This window comes from Quercus robur, chromosome 10 (genome assembly GCF_932294415.1).
Source record: "Quercus robur chromosome 10, dhQueRobu3.1, whole genome shotgun sequence".
Lineage (NCBI taxonomy): Eukaryota > Viridiplantae > Streptophyta > Magnoliopsida > Fagales > Fagaceae > Quercus > Quercus robur.
Genome location: NC_065543.1, coordinates 1,501,251 through 1,517,157, shown reverse-complemented (window position 1 = coordinate 1,517,157; position 15,907 = coordinate 1,501,251). Strand labels below are relative to the sequence as shown.

At 36.0% G+C, this 15,907-nt stretch overlaps 1 protein-coding gene across 2 annotated transcripts; it reads left to right on the top strand.

Moving 5' to 3' along the window:
• The first annotated feature begins 7,818 nt into the window (after window positions 1–7,818).
• LOC126702241 (probable thiol methyltransferase 2) lies at window positions 7,819–12,143 on the top strand. 2 transcript variants are annotated; one of them, XM_050400905.1, is made up of 8 exons: window positions 7,819–8,129; window positions 8,456–8,586; window positions 9,316–9,402; window positions 10,101–10,201; window positions 10,280–10,379; window positions 10,687–10,733; window positions 10,912–10,990; window positions 11,908–12,143. In XM_050400905.1, the coding sequence occupies exons 1-8, from the start codon at window positions 7,886–7,888 to the stop codon at window positions 11,968–11,970; spliced, it is 852 nt and encodes a 283-aa protein (XP_050256862.1). In that variant the 5' UTR covers window positions 7,819–7,885; the 3' UTR covers window positions 11,971–12,143. The 2 variants fall into 2 exon arrangements, with proteins under 2 accessions (XP_050256862.1, XP_050256864.1); XM_050400907.1 differs by having other exon boundaries at window positions 7,821–8,129; window positions 11,917–12,143.
• Window positions 12,144–15,907: the final 3,764 nt, after the last annotated feature.

Below are 15,907 nucleotides of genomic sequence, written 5' to 3'. Positions count from 1 at the left end.
TAGATTCTACAATTGAAGTCCAATTTTGTGCCATGTGTCTTAAATTATTTATTTTTAGATAGTTTTATTTCTTAATTTTGGAGTCAAATGTGGGACTATATCATAAATATCCATTCAAGTGAGTTATTGTACAAAATTCAAAATTAATAAATATAATTTTTTTTAAATGGATAATTTACATTTTCTACCTAATAATATTCTTACAAGACTTTTAAAGAGTTAAAAAAAAATATAAAAATGGCTATCAATAATTTTTAAATTATATATGTAAAAATTATACTGTGCATCTTAATGTATATATTTTAAGTATATCCATATATGTGCATGGGGTTACAAGTTAGTATATATATATATATATATATATTTATATATTAATAGGTAAAACTGAGAGAAAATCCAATATATAAGATTTCAAATTGGATTCTAATTGTTATTTAATTTTACGCCAAGTGTCCTATATATATATATATATATATATATATATATGTATGTATTAAATTTCTAAGTGAGTTAATATTGTGCAAAAGATGAATAGTCTAATATAAATAAACACACAAAAAAAAAAAAATCAATAAAAAAGAGTAAACTCATGTGTGTGTGTGTATATATATATTTTAAATTTCTAAGTGAGTTAATGTTATGCAATAGACGAAGAGTCTAATATAAATAAACCATTAAAAAAAAAAAAAACTCAATAAAAAAGACTAAACTCATGTGTATATCCAAAAAATAAAATAAAATAAAATTATAAAGAAGAAAGAAAGAGTAAATTCATGTATATATCTATGACTTAAACAATGTATAATTTGAATCTATATATGTGTAATTGTGTTGTTTTTAATTGTACCGTGCATACACACAGATTATACACTAGCATATATTAATAGCTAAAACTTAGAGAAAATCCAATTAAATTTTCATTAGATTATCAAATTTGCGTCACTTGTCCCATTTAATTTTTAATTTAGTGCCAAGTGAATTATTAAGTGAAAAAATCGAAAAGCCCAAATCTAATTAAATTCTAAATTGGATTTAAATTGAAATCCAATTTTTCGCCTCATGTCCATCTAAATTTTTTATTTTTGCAGTAAGTAAATTATTTAGTGAAAAAAACAAAGAGTCTAAAACCAATTAAATTTTAAATTATATATATATATATATATATATATATATCAACATACACAAATGAAAAATCATTACATATTTTAGAAATGTATGATTTAAAAAAAGTGTAAGCTGGTACCATATATAATTTGAACCTCTCAAAAAAAAAGTTTAATTTGAATTATATAATTGTAATTTATTTTAATTGTACTCGTGCATATGCACTAGGCTATGTACTAGTATATATATACAGGTAAAACTAAAAGAAAATTCAATTAGATTTCAAATTATAATTTAATTAAAGTCTAATTTTGCGCTACGTGTCCTATCTAATATAAGTTTTTAAATTTTATGCCAAGTTAGTTAATTCAATGTAAAAATTGGAATTCAATTAGAGTTTAATTTTGCACCACGTGTCTCATCTAATGTAAGTTTTTTAATTTTTGTACCAACTGAGTTAATTCAATGTTGAAAACGAGGAGTTCAATATAAATAAACCATAAAAAAACCTAATCATATATATATATATATATAACCAATACTTAGAGAAAATTTAATTAGATTCAAAATTGAATTTTGCTTTTGTTAGCTTTCTATACAACTTAAATTGTTTAGATTTATTCGATTACTTTTTCTCTGAATTAATGAGCATATTTTTTATATTGTTTCTATTAAGATATTTTGTATGTTAGGATCTTGAATATAAAATTGTAATTGAGTTGAATGATCCCATGCACGTATTCCCATTCAATTTAGGAGATACTATTAGACCAATAAAAAAAAAGAGGCAAATTACAACTTACTTCTATGGTTTGGCTGAAATTTAAGTTACTTACTTGTGGTTTAAAGTTTAGATTTAACCCAAATTTTAGTTGCCTATATGTGGTTTGAAATCTCATGATGCTAGTGTTCTGCTAAATTCTTTTTTATTTTATTTGTATTTGTATTTTTTTTTGGAGAAGAAAGACATAAAAAAAAAAGCAAAATTACATATTTAATTATGTTTTTAACCTAGTTGGGTTAAGAAAATCTAACTGTAGGCACAAGATTTGCGTGGAACCGCAGTTGGGTTGGGCTCGCGCGTAAATAGGCCCATACAATATCATTTGTAGAGAGTGGGATCGAAAGGCTAAGTCATGTTTACCCAGCTGTAGATTTCTTAAGATATTTACGCATGATTTCAGTATATTTGCCTCTGAAACCCTTCCTCCTTTCTTCTGGGACTGGCCGACCCCCCACTTTAGGTTGCAAGTTTTCCTTTTATATTAGCATGCATTCAATTTCCTTCGTCCACGTGTAGGGTCGAACTTTCCTTGCCTGACACTTGTCCCATCAGTTTAAGACCTTAGCTGTTTAGGAGTGGTTGAGTAGGCTAAAGAGACACAACTCTGTGAGAGACAAAGCTCCGTTTAGGGCAGGTAGTTTGGGCAGACTGTTCTAGATATTTTACCTTTCTTACAAGATTATCCCTATGCCGCTTTTGCCCCTTTCCTTAGTGTAGCTCTGGGCTAGCCGAGGGCTGTACCTTCCTCGGCGGTTTCTATGGCCCATTGGGGCTTTGTGTTGATTGGGCTGGGACTACTATCCTCCTCGGCCTGGGCCTTGAGTATTCCTGTGAATGGGTGGATTTGGCCCATCTGTTGTCGGGCCCCACAATAGCCCCTCAAAACCCTGCTATCCAACTCCTCGATTGGAAAGGTGGGTTTTGATAATACTGAGACTTTATTGCGGTTCATTAAGTTCGGCCCTTAATCAACGTCGGCGACTTTTCACCTCCCCGAGGAATGCGCCAGTCTACGAGATATTTCCCTTGACTTACGCGCGTTGCGTTTATTCCGCTTGGTTAGCCGTTGTGCGCTTTTAATGTCTTCCTTTTACGAGGCCTCTTAACTTTATGCGGTTACGGATAGCTTGGAGAAACGAAACGGTTTTGCATTTAGTAGCAGATTTCTTAGAGGATCGGAGCGTGTCACGTACCCTCATCTTTTTCCCCCTATATAAAGAGAGAAGACAAGAAGGTGATTCTCTCATATGCGAATCCCTTAGACTTTTCTCAGAATCCGCATCTTCCCTCTGGTTATTCTTCATTCGATAACACGTCCCCCATAGTGATCAACCATGAATGAATCTTTCCTTTCCCAGAAATACCATACCTTAATGAAACTTGAGATGGCTCGGTCGGGGCAAGGGTGGTGGAGACTCAAGGTTTGTCTCCCCATTCTTTTAGCCAAAATCCGAAGCAGGGGCTCGTCACCTCCTATTTCCGGTGTGACTGAGTCAAAAACCTCCCTTGTCATCTCCATCTGCTCTCTCATGAGCATACCTAATAAGGCTCCCCTTTTCCCTCTTTTGCTCCTTTTACTTTCTTTTCATTGCTTCACTCTTCTTCTCCTCCTTCCCGCTCATGTCCTCCATCTTCTTTTTCCCTTGCTTTCTTCAGCAACAAGAGCTTGCTGAAGTGCTTCCATGTGTTCCAATTCTTCTTCCTTGTCCTTCATTATTTTTGTATAAGGTTCTTCTCCTGATATGAGCAGTACTGAGGCATGGATTTCAGAAAGACCTTGAAGGCAAATTCAAAAGACACCTGATGGTTTACTTATTTGTATTACAGATATTGTTATTGTTTTAGCAGTTCATTTTTTGTATAGGCTTGTTTAAGCCCTTCCTTGTACGTTGTAACAAATTTTCATATTAATAAAAGATAGTGTTACTCTATTTCTTATGTCTTGTCTATATATTCTAACAAATGTGAAAGCGCTGCTCGGCATAATAGTATAGCATTTGAATCAATAATGACTAAGGACGAAGTAATCGTTGATAAAAAGATGCCACGATAATTTTAACAAAATTATTATTCAATATAACAGTCCGACCAGTAAGGAATGAGACTTATCTTAAAATTAGCAGCGATGGGTGTCAAATGTCCGATTAGGTGTGAGAAGTATTTATCCGAGGATATGTTACCCCTCGGATGAATGGCCTCCTTAGGTTGACGATCATTAGGTTGCTCTGCCATCTCCACGAGGCGTGAGCATTAACCTTTTCCATTATTTAAGCCGAAAAAAATCCCTTCATTAGGGCGGCTGACTTCCAAAGAAGCTTGAGTCCGAGGACTTTGCCAACACTGGGCTTTGTTCAGGACTTATACGTTTTATCTTATGCACTTGATTTTTCCCGGAGGCTTGAGTCTGAGACTTGGGTTTTGTCGGTATTGGGTTTTACCTTTTAGCATGGGTCCGAGGACCATGCGAGCCTTAGGTTCTGTCCAAGACCAATGCCTGCGCTAGTACTTGGTTTCCCTTTTAGCCTGAGTCCGAGGACCATGCAAGCCTTAAGTTCTGTCCAAGACCAATATCTGCATCAGTACTTGGTTTCCCTTATCTTTGAGCATTTCCCGAGGCGCCCAAAAGTGACTGTCCTCGGCCATGGCCGCTGCTCAGCGTCGGCCAAGGTACCTGGGCCCTTACACCAAGCGGCCCCGGGTCCACGAATCCACCTAGCCTATGAATTAAGAGATATTTCTGCAACTTCTGGCCACGTGGCACTCTCTGATGTCACGATGACCGAAGTGCGCCTTTACGAGGCTCTTTAATCTTGTGGTTGCAGTTGATGTTGGAAGTTGAGCCAAGACCACTTTGTCTGTAGTGCTCCTTGGGACGCTGCATGAGTTGACTACCATCATCTTGTCTTTTCAAATAAATAGGAGGGAGAAATGGTTGCTTTATATATAACACCCCTTCTTTCAGTTTTCTCTCACATCACGCTTCCCACATCCGGAGCTCTCCTTTCTTGGCATAACATGTTGAAAACGAGGGTTGGGAATAAAGAACTTCCTCCGCCGCAGAAGCACCGTGTCTTCATGAGGCTTACAACAATAAGGCATGGGCACAGGAAGCACAAATTCAGGAGAGTACTCCCTCTCCGCCGAGAGGGAAAGGAATCTTCCCCTCTTTTAGTCAAAATCCGAAGCAGGTTCTGTTCATGCCAGAGTTTTGGTACGGCAGAAGAAGGGTTTTCCTCCATCAGCGCTTCCGCTTTGCGGTAGGCGTATATTTAGAGAAAGCCCCATCACCTTCAATTCCCTACACCTTTTCTTCAATGGTGTCAGGTTCAAGTTGGATCTCTTTCGCTGTTTGAGTTGTGGGCAAGTGAGAGCTTTGAAGAAGAGCAAGGTCTTGGAGCTGTAGCCAACTTCTCCTCTGACCTACTTCCTCGGCTTTTACTTATTCTCTTGTATCTTCCTTTCTTTTGGTCATGTAGTGAACTTTGACGCAGACCGGTTCTAGCTTTTCATTGTACATTGTACTGTCTTTTTGCTTTAGTAAGAAATGACGATTTCTTTATTTATTCTGAATGTTGTTCCTTTGATAAAACTACTTTGTGAGTTGGTGTACTCCATGTGTGTGTTTCTCCTTGGCAGTATTCAGAGCAAGGACTCTTGAAACCCGATTCAACTAATTCTAATCTACGGACACTAACAGACATGATAATAACTCGTAATAAGTTAAACTTAGGAAACTAACCGAGATGTCGATTGAACGCTCTGTAATAAGCGTGAGAATATCGTCTGAGGGTGACGAACTTTGAATAATTCATCCGAGGGCACGACCAAGCGTTGCGTGACTTTGGTGGTGCTTTTGAAAACTCGTTAATCCATTCCATACTGGTCCCTTTAGTGTTAAGGGTTCAAAAGCAGACTAGAGAGTCCATGTAACACAGCTCTTACATTTAAGTAGTTGATTTCCCCAGAGGCTTGGGTCCGAGGACCATGCAAGGCCTTGGTTCTGTCCAGAACTTGTGTGATGCTTTTTAAGTAGTTGGTTTCCCCAGAGGCTTGGGTCCGAGGACCATGCAAGGCCTTGGTTCTGTCCAAAACTTGTCTTTGGTTTCCCCAGAGGCTTGGGTCCGAGGACCATGCAAGGCCTTGGTTCTGTCCAAAACTTGAATGTTTCTTTTAAGTAGTTGGTTTCCCCAGAGGCTTGGGTCCGAGGACCATGCAAGGCCTTGGTTCTGTCCAAAACTTGAATGTTTCTTTTAAGTAGTTGGTTTCCCCAGAGGCTTGGGTCCGAGGACCATGCAAGGCCTTGGTTCTGTCCAAAACTTGTATGTTTCTTTTAAGTAGTTGGTTTCCCCAGAGGCTTGGGTCCGAGGACCATGCAAGGCCTTGGTTCTGTCCAAAACTTGAATGTTTCTTTTAAGTAGTTGGTTTCCCCAGAGGCTTGGGTCCGAGGACCATGCAAGGCCTTGGTTCTGTCCAAAACTTGTATGTTTCTTTTAAGTAGTTGGTTTCCCCAGAGGCTTGGGTCCGAGGACCATGCAAGGCCTTGGTTCTGTCCAAAACTTGAATGTTTCTTTTAAGTAGTTGGTTTCCCCAGAGGCTTGGGTCCGAGGACCATGCAAGGCCTTGGTTCTGTCCAAAACTTGAATGTTTCTTTTAAGTAGTTGGTTTCCCCAGAGGCTTGGGTCCGAGGACCATGCAAGGCCTTGGTTCTGTCCAAAACTTGTATGTTTCTTTTAAGTAGTTGGTTTCCCCAGAGGCTTGGGTCCGAGGACCATGCAAGGCCTTGGTTCTGTCCAAAACTTGAATGTTTCTTTTAAGTAGTTGGTTTCCCCAGAGGCTTGGGTCCGAGGACCATGCAAGGCCTTGGTTCTGTCCAAAACTTGAATGTTTCTTTTAAGTAGTTGGTTTCCCCAGAGGCTTGGGTCCGAGGACCATGCAAGGCCTTGGTTCTGTCCAAAACTTGTATGTTTCTTTTATTTGGCTGCCCATGTCGATGACACCGTGGAACGTAGCCCCTAGTGGGAGCCTGTGTGGGCATAGCGACAATGTGTCGCCGGTGATACAGGCACCCTCGTAGCCCCTTGTTCGTCAGAAGCTCAACCTCGCCACCGCTTGAGCTAACATGCAAGCCTTCCCACAGACGGCGCCAATTGTAGGCACAAGATTTGCGTGGAACCGCAGTTGGGTTGGGCTCGCGCGTAAATAGGCCCATACAATATCATTTGTAGAGAGTGGGATCGAAAGGCTAAGTCATGTTTACCCAGCTGTAGATTTCTTAAGATATTTACGCATGATTTCAGTATATTTGCCTCTGAAACCCTTCCTCCTTTCTTCTGGGACTGGCCGACCCCCCACTTTAGGTTGCAAGTTTTCCTTTTATATTAGCATGCATTCAATTTCCTTCGTCCACGTGTAGGGTCGAACTTTCCTTGCCTGACACTTGTCCCATCAGTTTAAGACCTTAGCTGTTTAGGAGTGGTTGAGTAGGCTAAAGAGACACAACTCTGTGAGAGACAAAGCTCCGTTTAGGGCAGGTAGTTTGGGCAGACTGTTCTAGATATTTTACCTTTCTTACAAGATTATCCCTATGCCGCTTTTGCCCCTTTCCTTAGTGTAGCTCTGGGCTAGCCGAGGGCTGTACCTTCCTCGGCGGTTTCTATGGCCCATTGGGGCTTTGTGTTGATTGGGCTGGGACTACTATCCTCCTCGGCCTGGGCCTTGAGTATTCCTGTGAATGGGTGGATCTGGCCCATCTGTTGTCGGGCCCCACACTAACTAAAGTGGATAAAGTATAAATTTCAAATCACAAATAAACAACTTAAATTTTGCCTAAACCATGTTTAAATAAGTTGTAATTTGCACTTTAAACAAATAAAATAAAAACATCTCAAGTGGGCTTGGGTGTGTTTATTTCACTTGGTTATGGATATGGATTTGGCATGGCAAATTCACAGATAGGAAAGGGAAGAAAGAGGAGTTTCTCAATTTGGGCATTATGCAATGCAATCCCTCTCACACTCACGTTTACTGGCTCACACATACGCCACGGCCCTCATCCCGTTTCGGAACCCGCCATCAATCATACGGACCGTTTCGTCCACAAACGCTAGGATTCATGGTTCGAAACTGAGGAGGATGGAGAAAAGAGATGAAAATCAAAAGAGTGTAGCTGTGGAGAGCACCGCAAGATTAAACAACCCCCGTGTTGATAAGCTTCAACAACTCGTACACAAGGAATCTACTGGTACCAACCAAAAACAACATTTTTCTTTCTTTTTTTGGGTTTTAAGATGGTTTTGTCAAATGGGTATGCCGATTTTGTTTAAAAGATGTGATTTTTTCTGTTGGTTTTTGGTTCTTTCTTGTATTAACTTTGTATTTCTATTGTAATGGGTCCTAAGAACATGGAAATGACTTGGTTCAGTTATAAGTTTATGTTTGTATCAATGTTATTATGCCTCATAATATGGCAGAAATGTGAAAATTGCACACATTCAGATTGTACTATGGATGGAATGTTATTTGTGTGGTTGTTCACTACTCATTTTGTTGTATGCTAACTCATATCAGATGGTTGGGAAAAGAGTTGGGAGCAAGGTGTGACCCCATGGGATTTAGGACAACCGACACCAATTCTTGTACATCTTCATCAAACAGGAGCTCTTCCCAAGGGTAGGGCTTTAGTCCCTGGCTGTGGCAGTGTAAGTTCTATGGTTCATTCTTACTCACAAGATATTACTTTCTGACATATTAATTCAATTTCTTATATATTTATGCAAGTTTTGAGTCCTCTGCATGTCAATATTTTGTATCTGTTTCCTTTTTCTTGGTTTTTCTATCTCAATATTTTCTATCAGGAAGATTAGTCCCTTGAGGATCCATCATCAATGATTAATTGGGTCAATGATCCTGTAGAAAATCTACATGTGATCTATGTTTGATGAAATTATAATTTGTGGAGAAAAATAATGACACTTAAAAATAATTTCTTGTTTTAAGATTAATTCAATGATCATTAATGACATCTTAAAATATGGTAGACGATATTTGACATGATATCTATCTCATCCCAGTGAGAGGGACCCAAAAAAAGTATAATAGATTAAACAATGACGATTAAATCTCTCTGCAATTGAGTATGAAGTTGAAGCAAAATTCAGTTGTTCAATGAATTCCTGATGCAATTATTCTATTGTATCAGAAATCAATCACTTGGTATCTCTCCTCCCTCCTCCTTTCTCACACATGGAATTTTAACTACTACTTGATCAAGCATTACTAAAAAGGGGACAAGGTGTAGTGTACATCTTTCCTCCCCCTTTACCCTGTCTGCATGTTACATTATTTATGTGCTGTTCTTATATCTTTATCTGTTCGCTAGCATTTTAGCTTGCTATTGTGGCCAACAACAAATTGCTCAAATATGGCAGGGTTATGATGTAGCAGCAATTGCATGCCCTGAACGCTATGTTGTTGGATTGGATATATCAGACATTGCCATTAAGAAAGCAGTGGAGGTAAGAGCAGTTGGTCAGAAAATTCTGACTTCACTAAGGCTTGCAATCTCTTAGAAAGAAAGGACACCCGAAAGTTTTTACTTTTACCATTTCATTTTCTGTTTCCTTTGGAGAAACAACCATGTATGTGGCTATGATGATATAATTGAATTATTAAAACTGAATTACCCATGTTTATTTTGCCATTACTGTCTAATTTATCAACTTTTTGGAATGCCTCCCTGAACTGGTTGTTATTCAGCATTTCTGAATTGGATTAGGAACTACAGCTGGGTTACCCCAGCTTCTCACAGTTGTATTAAGGACAGGGATTAGATGTATCGCACTTGTGATCTCTGTTAGATTGGATTAGGAACAATAACAGGGTTGTTCTAATTTCTGAAAACATGCCATTATTCATTTTCAGATTAAAATTGATGCTTAGGAAATTTATGTTATAGAAAAATTTAGAGCAGTGTAAAGACCAATTACTAGGGCGATCATTTGCAAACGTCTTGCGTGGGGATTACCTAGACCAATAGAGAGTTGAACCTGATAGATTCAGTTACTATTTCATAAGAAGCTGGTATTTTTGTGACTTTAACTTGTGATAAGTCATGGAATCTAAATTATTTTACAGTTTAAAGAGGTGACCTAGTATAGGTTTTCATCTCTTTCTTTATTTCTCATTTTAATAGTCTGTTCTAATGTTAATGCAGTTGTCTTCCTCATTACCGAATGCAAGTTATTTTAACTTCTTAAAGGCGGACTTTTTCACTTGGAATCCAAGTGAATTGTTTGATCTCATTCTCGATTATACGTGAGTTGGCATGAATAGTGGTTTAGTTGTCCATGAGAAGAATCTCTATATGATCATATTTTAATGGAGAATTTACAGGTTCTTTTGTGCCATTGAACCAGACATGAGGTTGGCTTGGGCACAGAGAATTCGTGATTTATTGAAACCTGGTGGAGAGCTCATAACACTAATGTTTCCAGTAATGATCTTAATTCCTCATTAATTTTTCCCACTTATTTTCTCTTTTTTTATTCTTGTTTGCATGTGAAAAACGCTATCATATGATATTTGATTAGACATTCCACAATCTTACCTTCTTTTCTTTTCTTTTCTTTTTCCACAATCTTACCTGCTTTTCTTCTCAATAGCCATGTCCTTAGAATTTTAGAGACCTTCCAATTTTTAAAGTGAAGTTCAGATTAATTAGTGAAATTTCAGAATTTATAAATGTTTGTGAAAATGGTTTCCTTATGGCTCTGTTGAAACTAAATTTTTGGTGATGGCAGATCAGTGATCATGTTGGTGGACCCCCATTCAAAGTATCAATTTCAGAGTACACACTTATTTACCTTTTTTTTTCTTTTTTTCTTTTTTGCCGGCCCTTCCCTTGGGGGTTGGGAGACTTGGTAGTTTGAATCTAGTATTGATATCACTGAAGAAACTTTTGCATGGATGTTTGTCTACACTTACAACTTTTTTTTTTTCATACTTACCAATTTAAATCTTTGCAGTTATGAAGAGGTATTACTTCCCATGGGCTTTATGGCAGTATCCATTGTGGATAATGAACTGGCTATTGGACCACGCAAGGTATGTCAAAACATTTTCTCCTAGTTCAGTAGAACACGCAATGTAGAGCTTGCAAAATCAAGCATGCTAATCACACGATAATAAGTTCTCTAAGATACATGGTACACTTTGAAAAGTCAACAAAGGTGTAATAACAGCCATTGGGACAGCCTGCTAGCTTACAGATAAATCTAACACACTCACACGAGAGTTTCGACAAGAGTTAAGTAATTTATTTGTATAATTTCCTTTGCATATGTACTTGTATCACTTATCATGTGTATCATTCTTTGTTTTATTGTTTTGATTTGTTGAAATTTTGTTTATTGAAGTTTTTCCATCATTGTTTTTGACAACTTGTTAATAAACAGCATCTCTTTAATGTCTTACACCTTGCTAAATACTTTTATTGTTTTATTTGAGGCATTAAAGTTCAAAAATGGGTCGAATTTCACTGAATGAGATACTTGTCTTGGTATTTTGCAACTCGCCACTAAAAGTTGATTATGTGGACAGATATTCCACTCTAAATTACCAAGTTGGCTATCTTATACTTTGAGGGAGGAGATAAATGAGTTTGGAAATGGAGTGAGCATTTAGAAATATCTTCAGTTTGACCAGGAAATTTTATACTGCACCAAACACTTGAAAACAATGAAAATGTTTTCCTCTGATAAACATAACTTAAGTGTTCCCTGTAATCCTCTCTCAAAAAACAAAAAAAGTGTTTCCTGTAGTGGTCTGACGTACAAGTTGATTGAATGCCTTGCACACACTCACTTGCACCCACTCATGATTTCTGAGCAAGAGGAATATTCCTAGAAAGAGTGAGGAAAATTAATTTGTAACTTTCTGTCTGGGGAGTTTAGAAGTTTAATGAATTTTTCGTTTAGATATCATAATACCCTTTAAAGTGCTCTAACAATTGGCTTTGTTAGCTTTTACAGGGAAGAGAGAAGCTTGGCAGGTGGAAGAGGTCCCTAGCCCAATGCTCACTATGATAACGGCGGTCGTCTTGTGAAAAGTGGAGCGTTTGGGGACAGTGAAATTGTTCATATATTGATTATGACAATAAAACATAAAGAATCGTTATAATAATTTGATTATTGTAAAATGTTATCAATAAGTCTAGCAACACAACTTTTACCTGCAATTTTGAATTTATTTGTTGATATATGCAGTCCTATGTAGCCCTGCCCTATAACTATAAAGTTAAAAAAGAGATTTGGTTCAGGTAATTTTTCTTATTCCCTTTACCCCAATGTAAAAAGTAAAATTTTTGAAAATTTTTGGGTTTTATTTGGGATATTTTCACACAAACACAGAGCGGATAATATATGATCTTTACACAACTTTTGCCATATATAATTCGTATACTCCATGTTTTACCCTCGCATCCTCTAACTTGTGTTGGCCTTACTATTACTAACCTCCACTTTGGGGAATTTCAGACGGTAGAAAAACTCTAAATTAACATTCAAATACAACCAATTTTAGTTCATATGGATCATGGGGGAGAAATTTAAGAACCCCAAAGATTACTTGATAAGAAATTTCAACTCTAATTTTGAAATCTCCCTCAGTTCAAATTCGATTGTGTAGCATAAGTTAAATTGAGAGAAATTTCCATGCTTTTTAAGATGGCGACTCATTTACTCTAACTGGATGGTCGAAAATTTGTTCAAACTTGGATAAATTTGTTCAACCTTGGTCAAATCAGACTTGACCCAACATTTATTTACAAATTTATGAAACTCTTTTAGCATATGTTTAATTGAGGTAAACAAGAATCATCAATTTGATTTCCAATGCTTCAATTACAGTTTAGGATACAACAATAATTTTCGAATACCTGGGCATCATTAAATAACTATTTAGTTTTAAAAAAATTATGGAGCAAAATATGATGTCAACAAGTTTATCACATAATTTATAACAAAAAATTATGCATCTTTTTCATGAATTCTTGTGCTCAAAGTTTTTTTCCCAACCAATCGTGTAAACCAAAAAGTGTTGGTTAAAACAAGGATGTAAGATGTTCTTTTTACTCAAAACATTTATTACAAAGTATTTAATTCAGCTTCCAATTCCTCTCTTATTCAAGAAATTTTACAGTTCTCAAAGTGGCCTTACTTATAACTCCACCTTGGGAAACTTCAGACAGTAAAAAAAAACTCTAAATCAGCATTCAAATACAGCCAACTTCTTGCACCATTTAAGTGGAGACTCCAAATGTGACTTGGAATTATGTTGTTTTGATCGTCTTCTTCCTCTTCTTTTTTTCTTTTTTTTTTTCTTTTTCTTTTTTCCTTTCTATTTATTAAAATCGATTACTAAATTGATTTATAGGCGTAACTTGATGACTAAAGCTTGTAACTTTTTGACAGAAATATATGTTTGGTCTCAAAAATTTGAGTCAAATTCTATTTTAATCCAAAATTTGAAAAGTTTTAATCATCTAAAATCCATTGAATTTTGAAAATTTTGGATTTTTTAAAATAAGGACAAGGCTATAGAACAAACTAACTTGATACATTTACAATTAATCTTTCAAAGGGCCTTAAATAGAACCCAGTCCATATTATAGGGATTTATAGTATATCACTATATCTGCACCTAGTCTCTTTGTATATAACTTGTGGTTGTGGTATTATAATTCTATCCTAAAAAAAAAAAAAAAAAAAAAATCCTTGTGGTATTATAAGAATGCATGGTTCTTCCAAAAATCCCAGCATTCGTCCTGCAATTGCATTGGTGAGTATGTGCTAAATATGGTCCTGAGATGGTAGTTGCACAGTAATTATAGGAGATTCTGGGGAAGGGGATTTCTGTAGTTAACTTAAACTGATATCAGTGGAGATGCTTTCCTCAACACAAATTAATAATGCTTGAAAACAGCCCACCAATTAAATTACTTAAAGGTTCATGCATGCTTGCCAAGCATGTGCTATTCAGCTATTTGGTATACGCATGTATTCTCCAAAATACATGTAACCTTATTACTTGATATGTTCATACTTCATACACACCTTTTTTACAATCTATGATTCACATTTCTTTTTTTCTTTTTTCTTTTTTTTCTTTTTTTTTAATTTTTAGTGTACTAGGAGGAAAGCTAGTCAGCTAGTGCACTAAAGCACTAAGAGAAGGGCAAATGGACTAAGATGAAAGTTTGTGCAACTGACTTTAGTATAGTAAGTAATCTATATTGAATATCTGTAAACTTGTTTAATGTGGGTTGTTGAATTGGAGCAAATAGGTGGTTTGCATAGCATTATGTGATGGTCTAAGTTGATAATGGGACTGTTCATTGCATTTTGTGTGTGTGTATATATATATATTTTAGGTATTGCAGTATAATGTTTAGTGACAAAAAAAAATTCCATTGCCTATCATTTATTTATTAAAAAAATTAGACATGTTAGTGATGAAAATTTTTGTCACCAGGACATTAAATGAAGCGAGAGAAAGACAAGAAGAGGAAGCCTGCACCATAACATAAACAAAAATGGACAACATTGTTATCACAATAACTCCTTTCATGATGTTTCTAACCATTGCACCGCTCTCCCTTTTAGAAATATATTTTGGTGTTTGGAACTCGATTATGAAACTGCAATTTATAGAATTTGAAACCTTAATGATGCAATATTTATTAGAAAATTTAAAGTTGTATATATTTTGATTGAAAACTTTATTCATCCTTCAAATGAACTAAATCAAGATGGATTGAATTGGATCAAGATGAACTGAATTAGACTAAAATCAACCAAAACAGACCGAGCGAACCGAAATGAACCAAAGTAAACCAAATTAGACCAAATGCCGAACCGTCTATATTGCTTTATATAGTGACTATATAACATGGATGGCCAAAAGATTTCGTAGAACTGTAACGAATGTTGGAAAGGGTTATGCAACTTATACAACGCTGAAATGACAACACTAGAAGTTTCTATAGTTACTCTCTCACCAAAGGTATTGGTGTTCGGAACGAAGAATGAGAAGCAGTCATACAATATTACCACAGGTTATAGAGGGAATGAGAAGAGGGAAGTTTAATTTGGTGGCCCTGTTTGGGTTGAGGAAAATGGAAAGCATGAAGTTAGGAGTCCGATTGTGGTATCACCTATGTTGAATTTCTGAGTTCATGGTTTGTTGTCTCAGAATTATCATATACATGTATTTATGTTCGTATCATGTGTTTATGTACTGTATACAGTACTATACACAAATACATAAATATCTAAGCTAAATTACCATATTCATCCTCCAACTTTAATCCCTGTGTATTACCCTGCATATATTGAGTTACATCTAAAGCAATATATTAGTTTGCTACAAACAAGGGAATCTCCTTGCAACCAAATTTCGGTGGTGGATCTAGTTAAAGCTCCTAGAGCTAAAGCATGTTCACTTTCTTTTTTCACCAACTAAAAGACACCCTCTAATTAATGTGTTTTGCTTATTTCCAATAATTCATGGGAGATGTGGATTGATTTTATAATTTAAGGGGAAATTGAAGTTAGTTCAATAATTAAGGGGAGAAAAGTGTAATTAATTTAATTTTAGTGGGTTTTCCAATATGGAATTAAAAACTTGAGTTTACTAAACTTGTGGGCTTGCATAGAACTTAATTTTGGTGAAATTGTGTTTTTAGAGGTTTCTGTTTGGGAATTGTTTATTTCCAGCAACTTATTTACAGAAATGAGACAAAAAGCTAAAAGTTACCTTATTTTCAAAAAGCTAAAAATAAAATTATTTAAAATAAAACCAAAACAAAAACTAAGGTGGACTCATAATTAGCATATAAAATAAGCCAAAAAAAAACACACACACACATACACACAAATACATAATTCATAAAACTTGCTAATAACTATAAGAGTAAACTATGAATTTGGTTCCTATTTTTTATACCATATTTCAATTCGATCC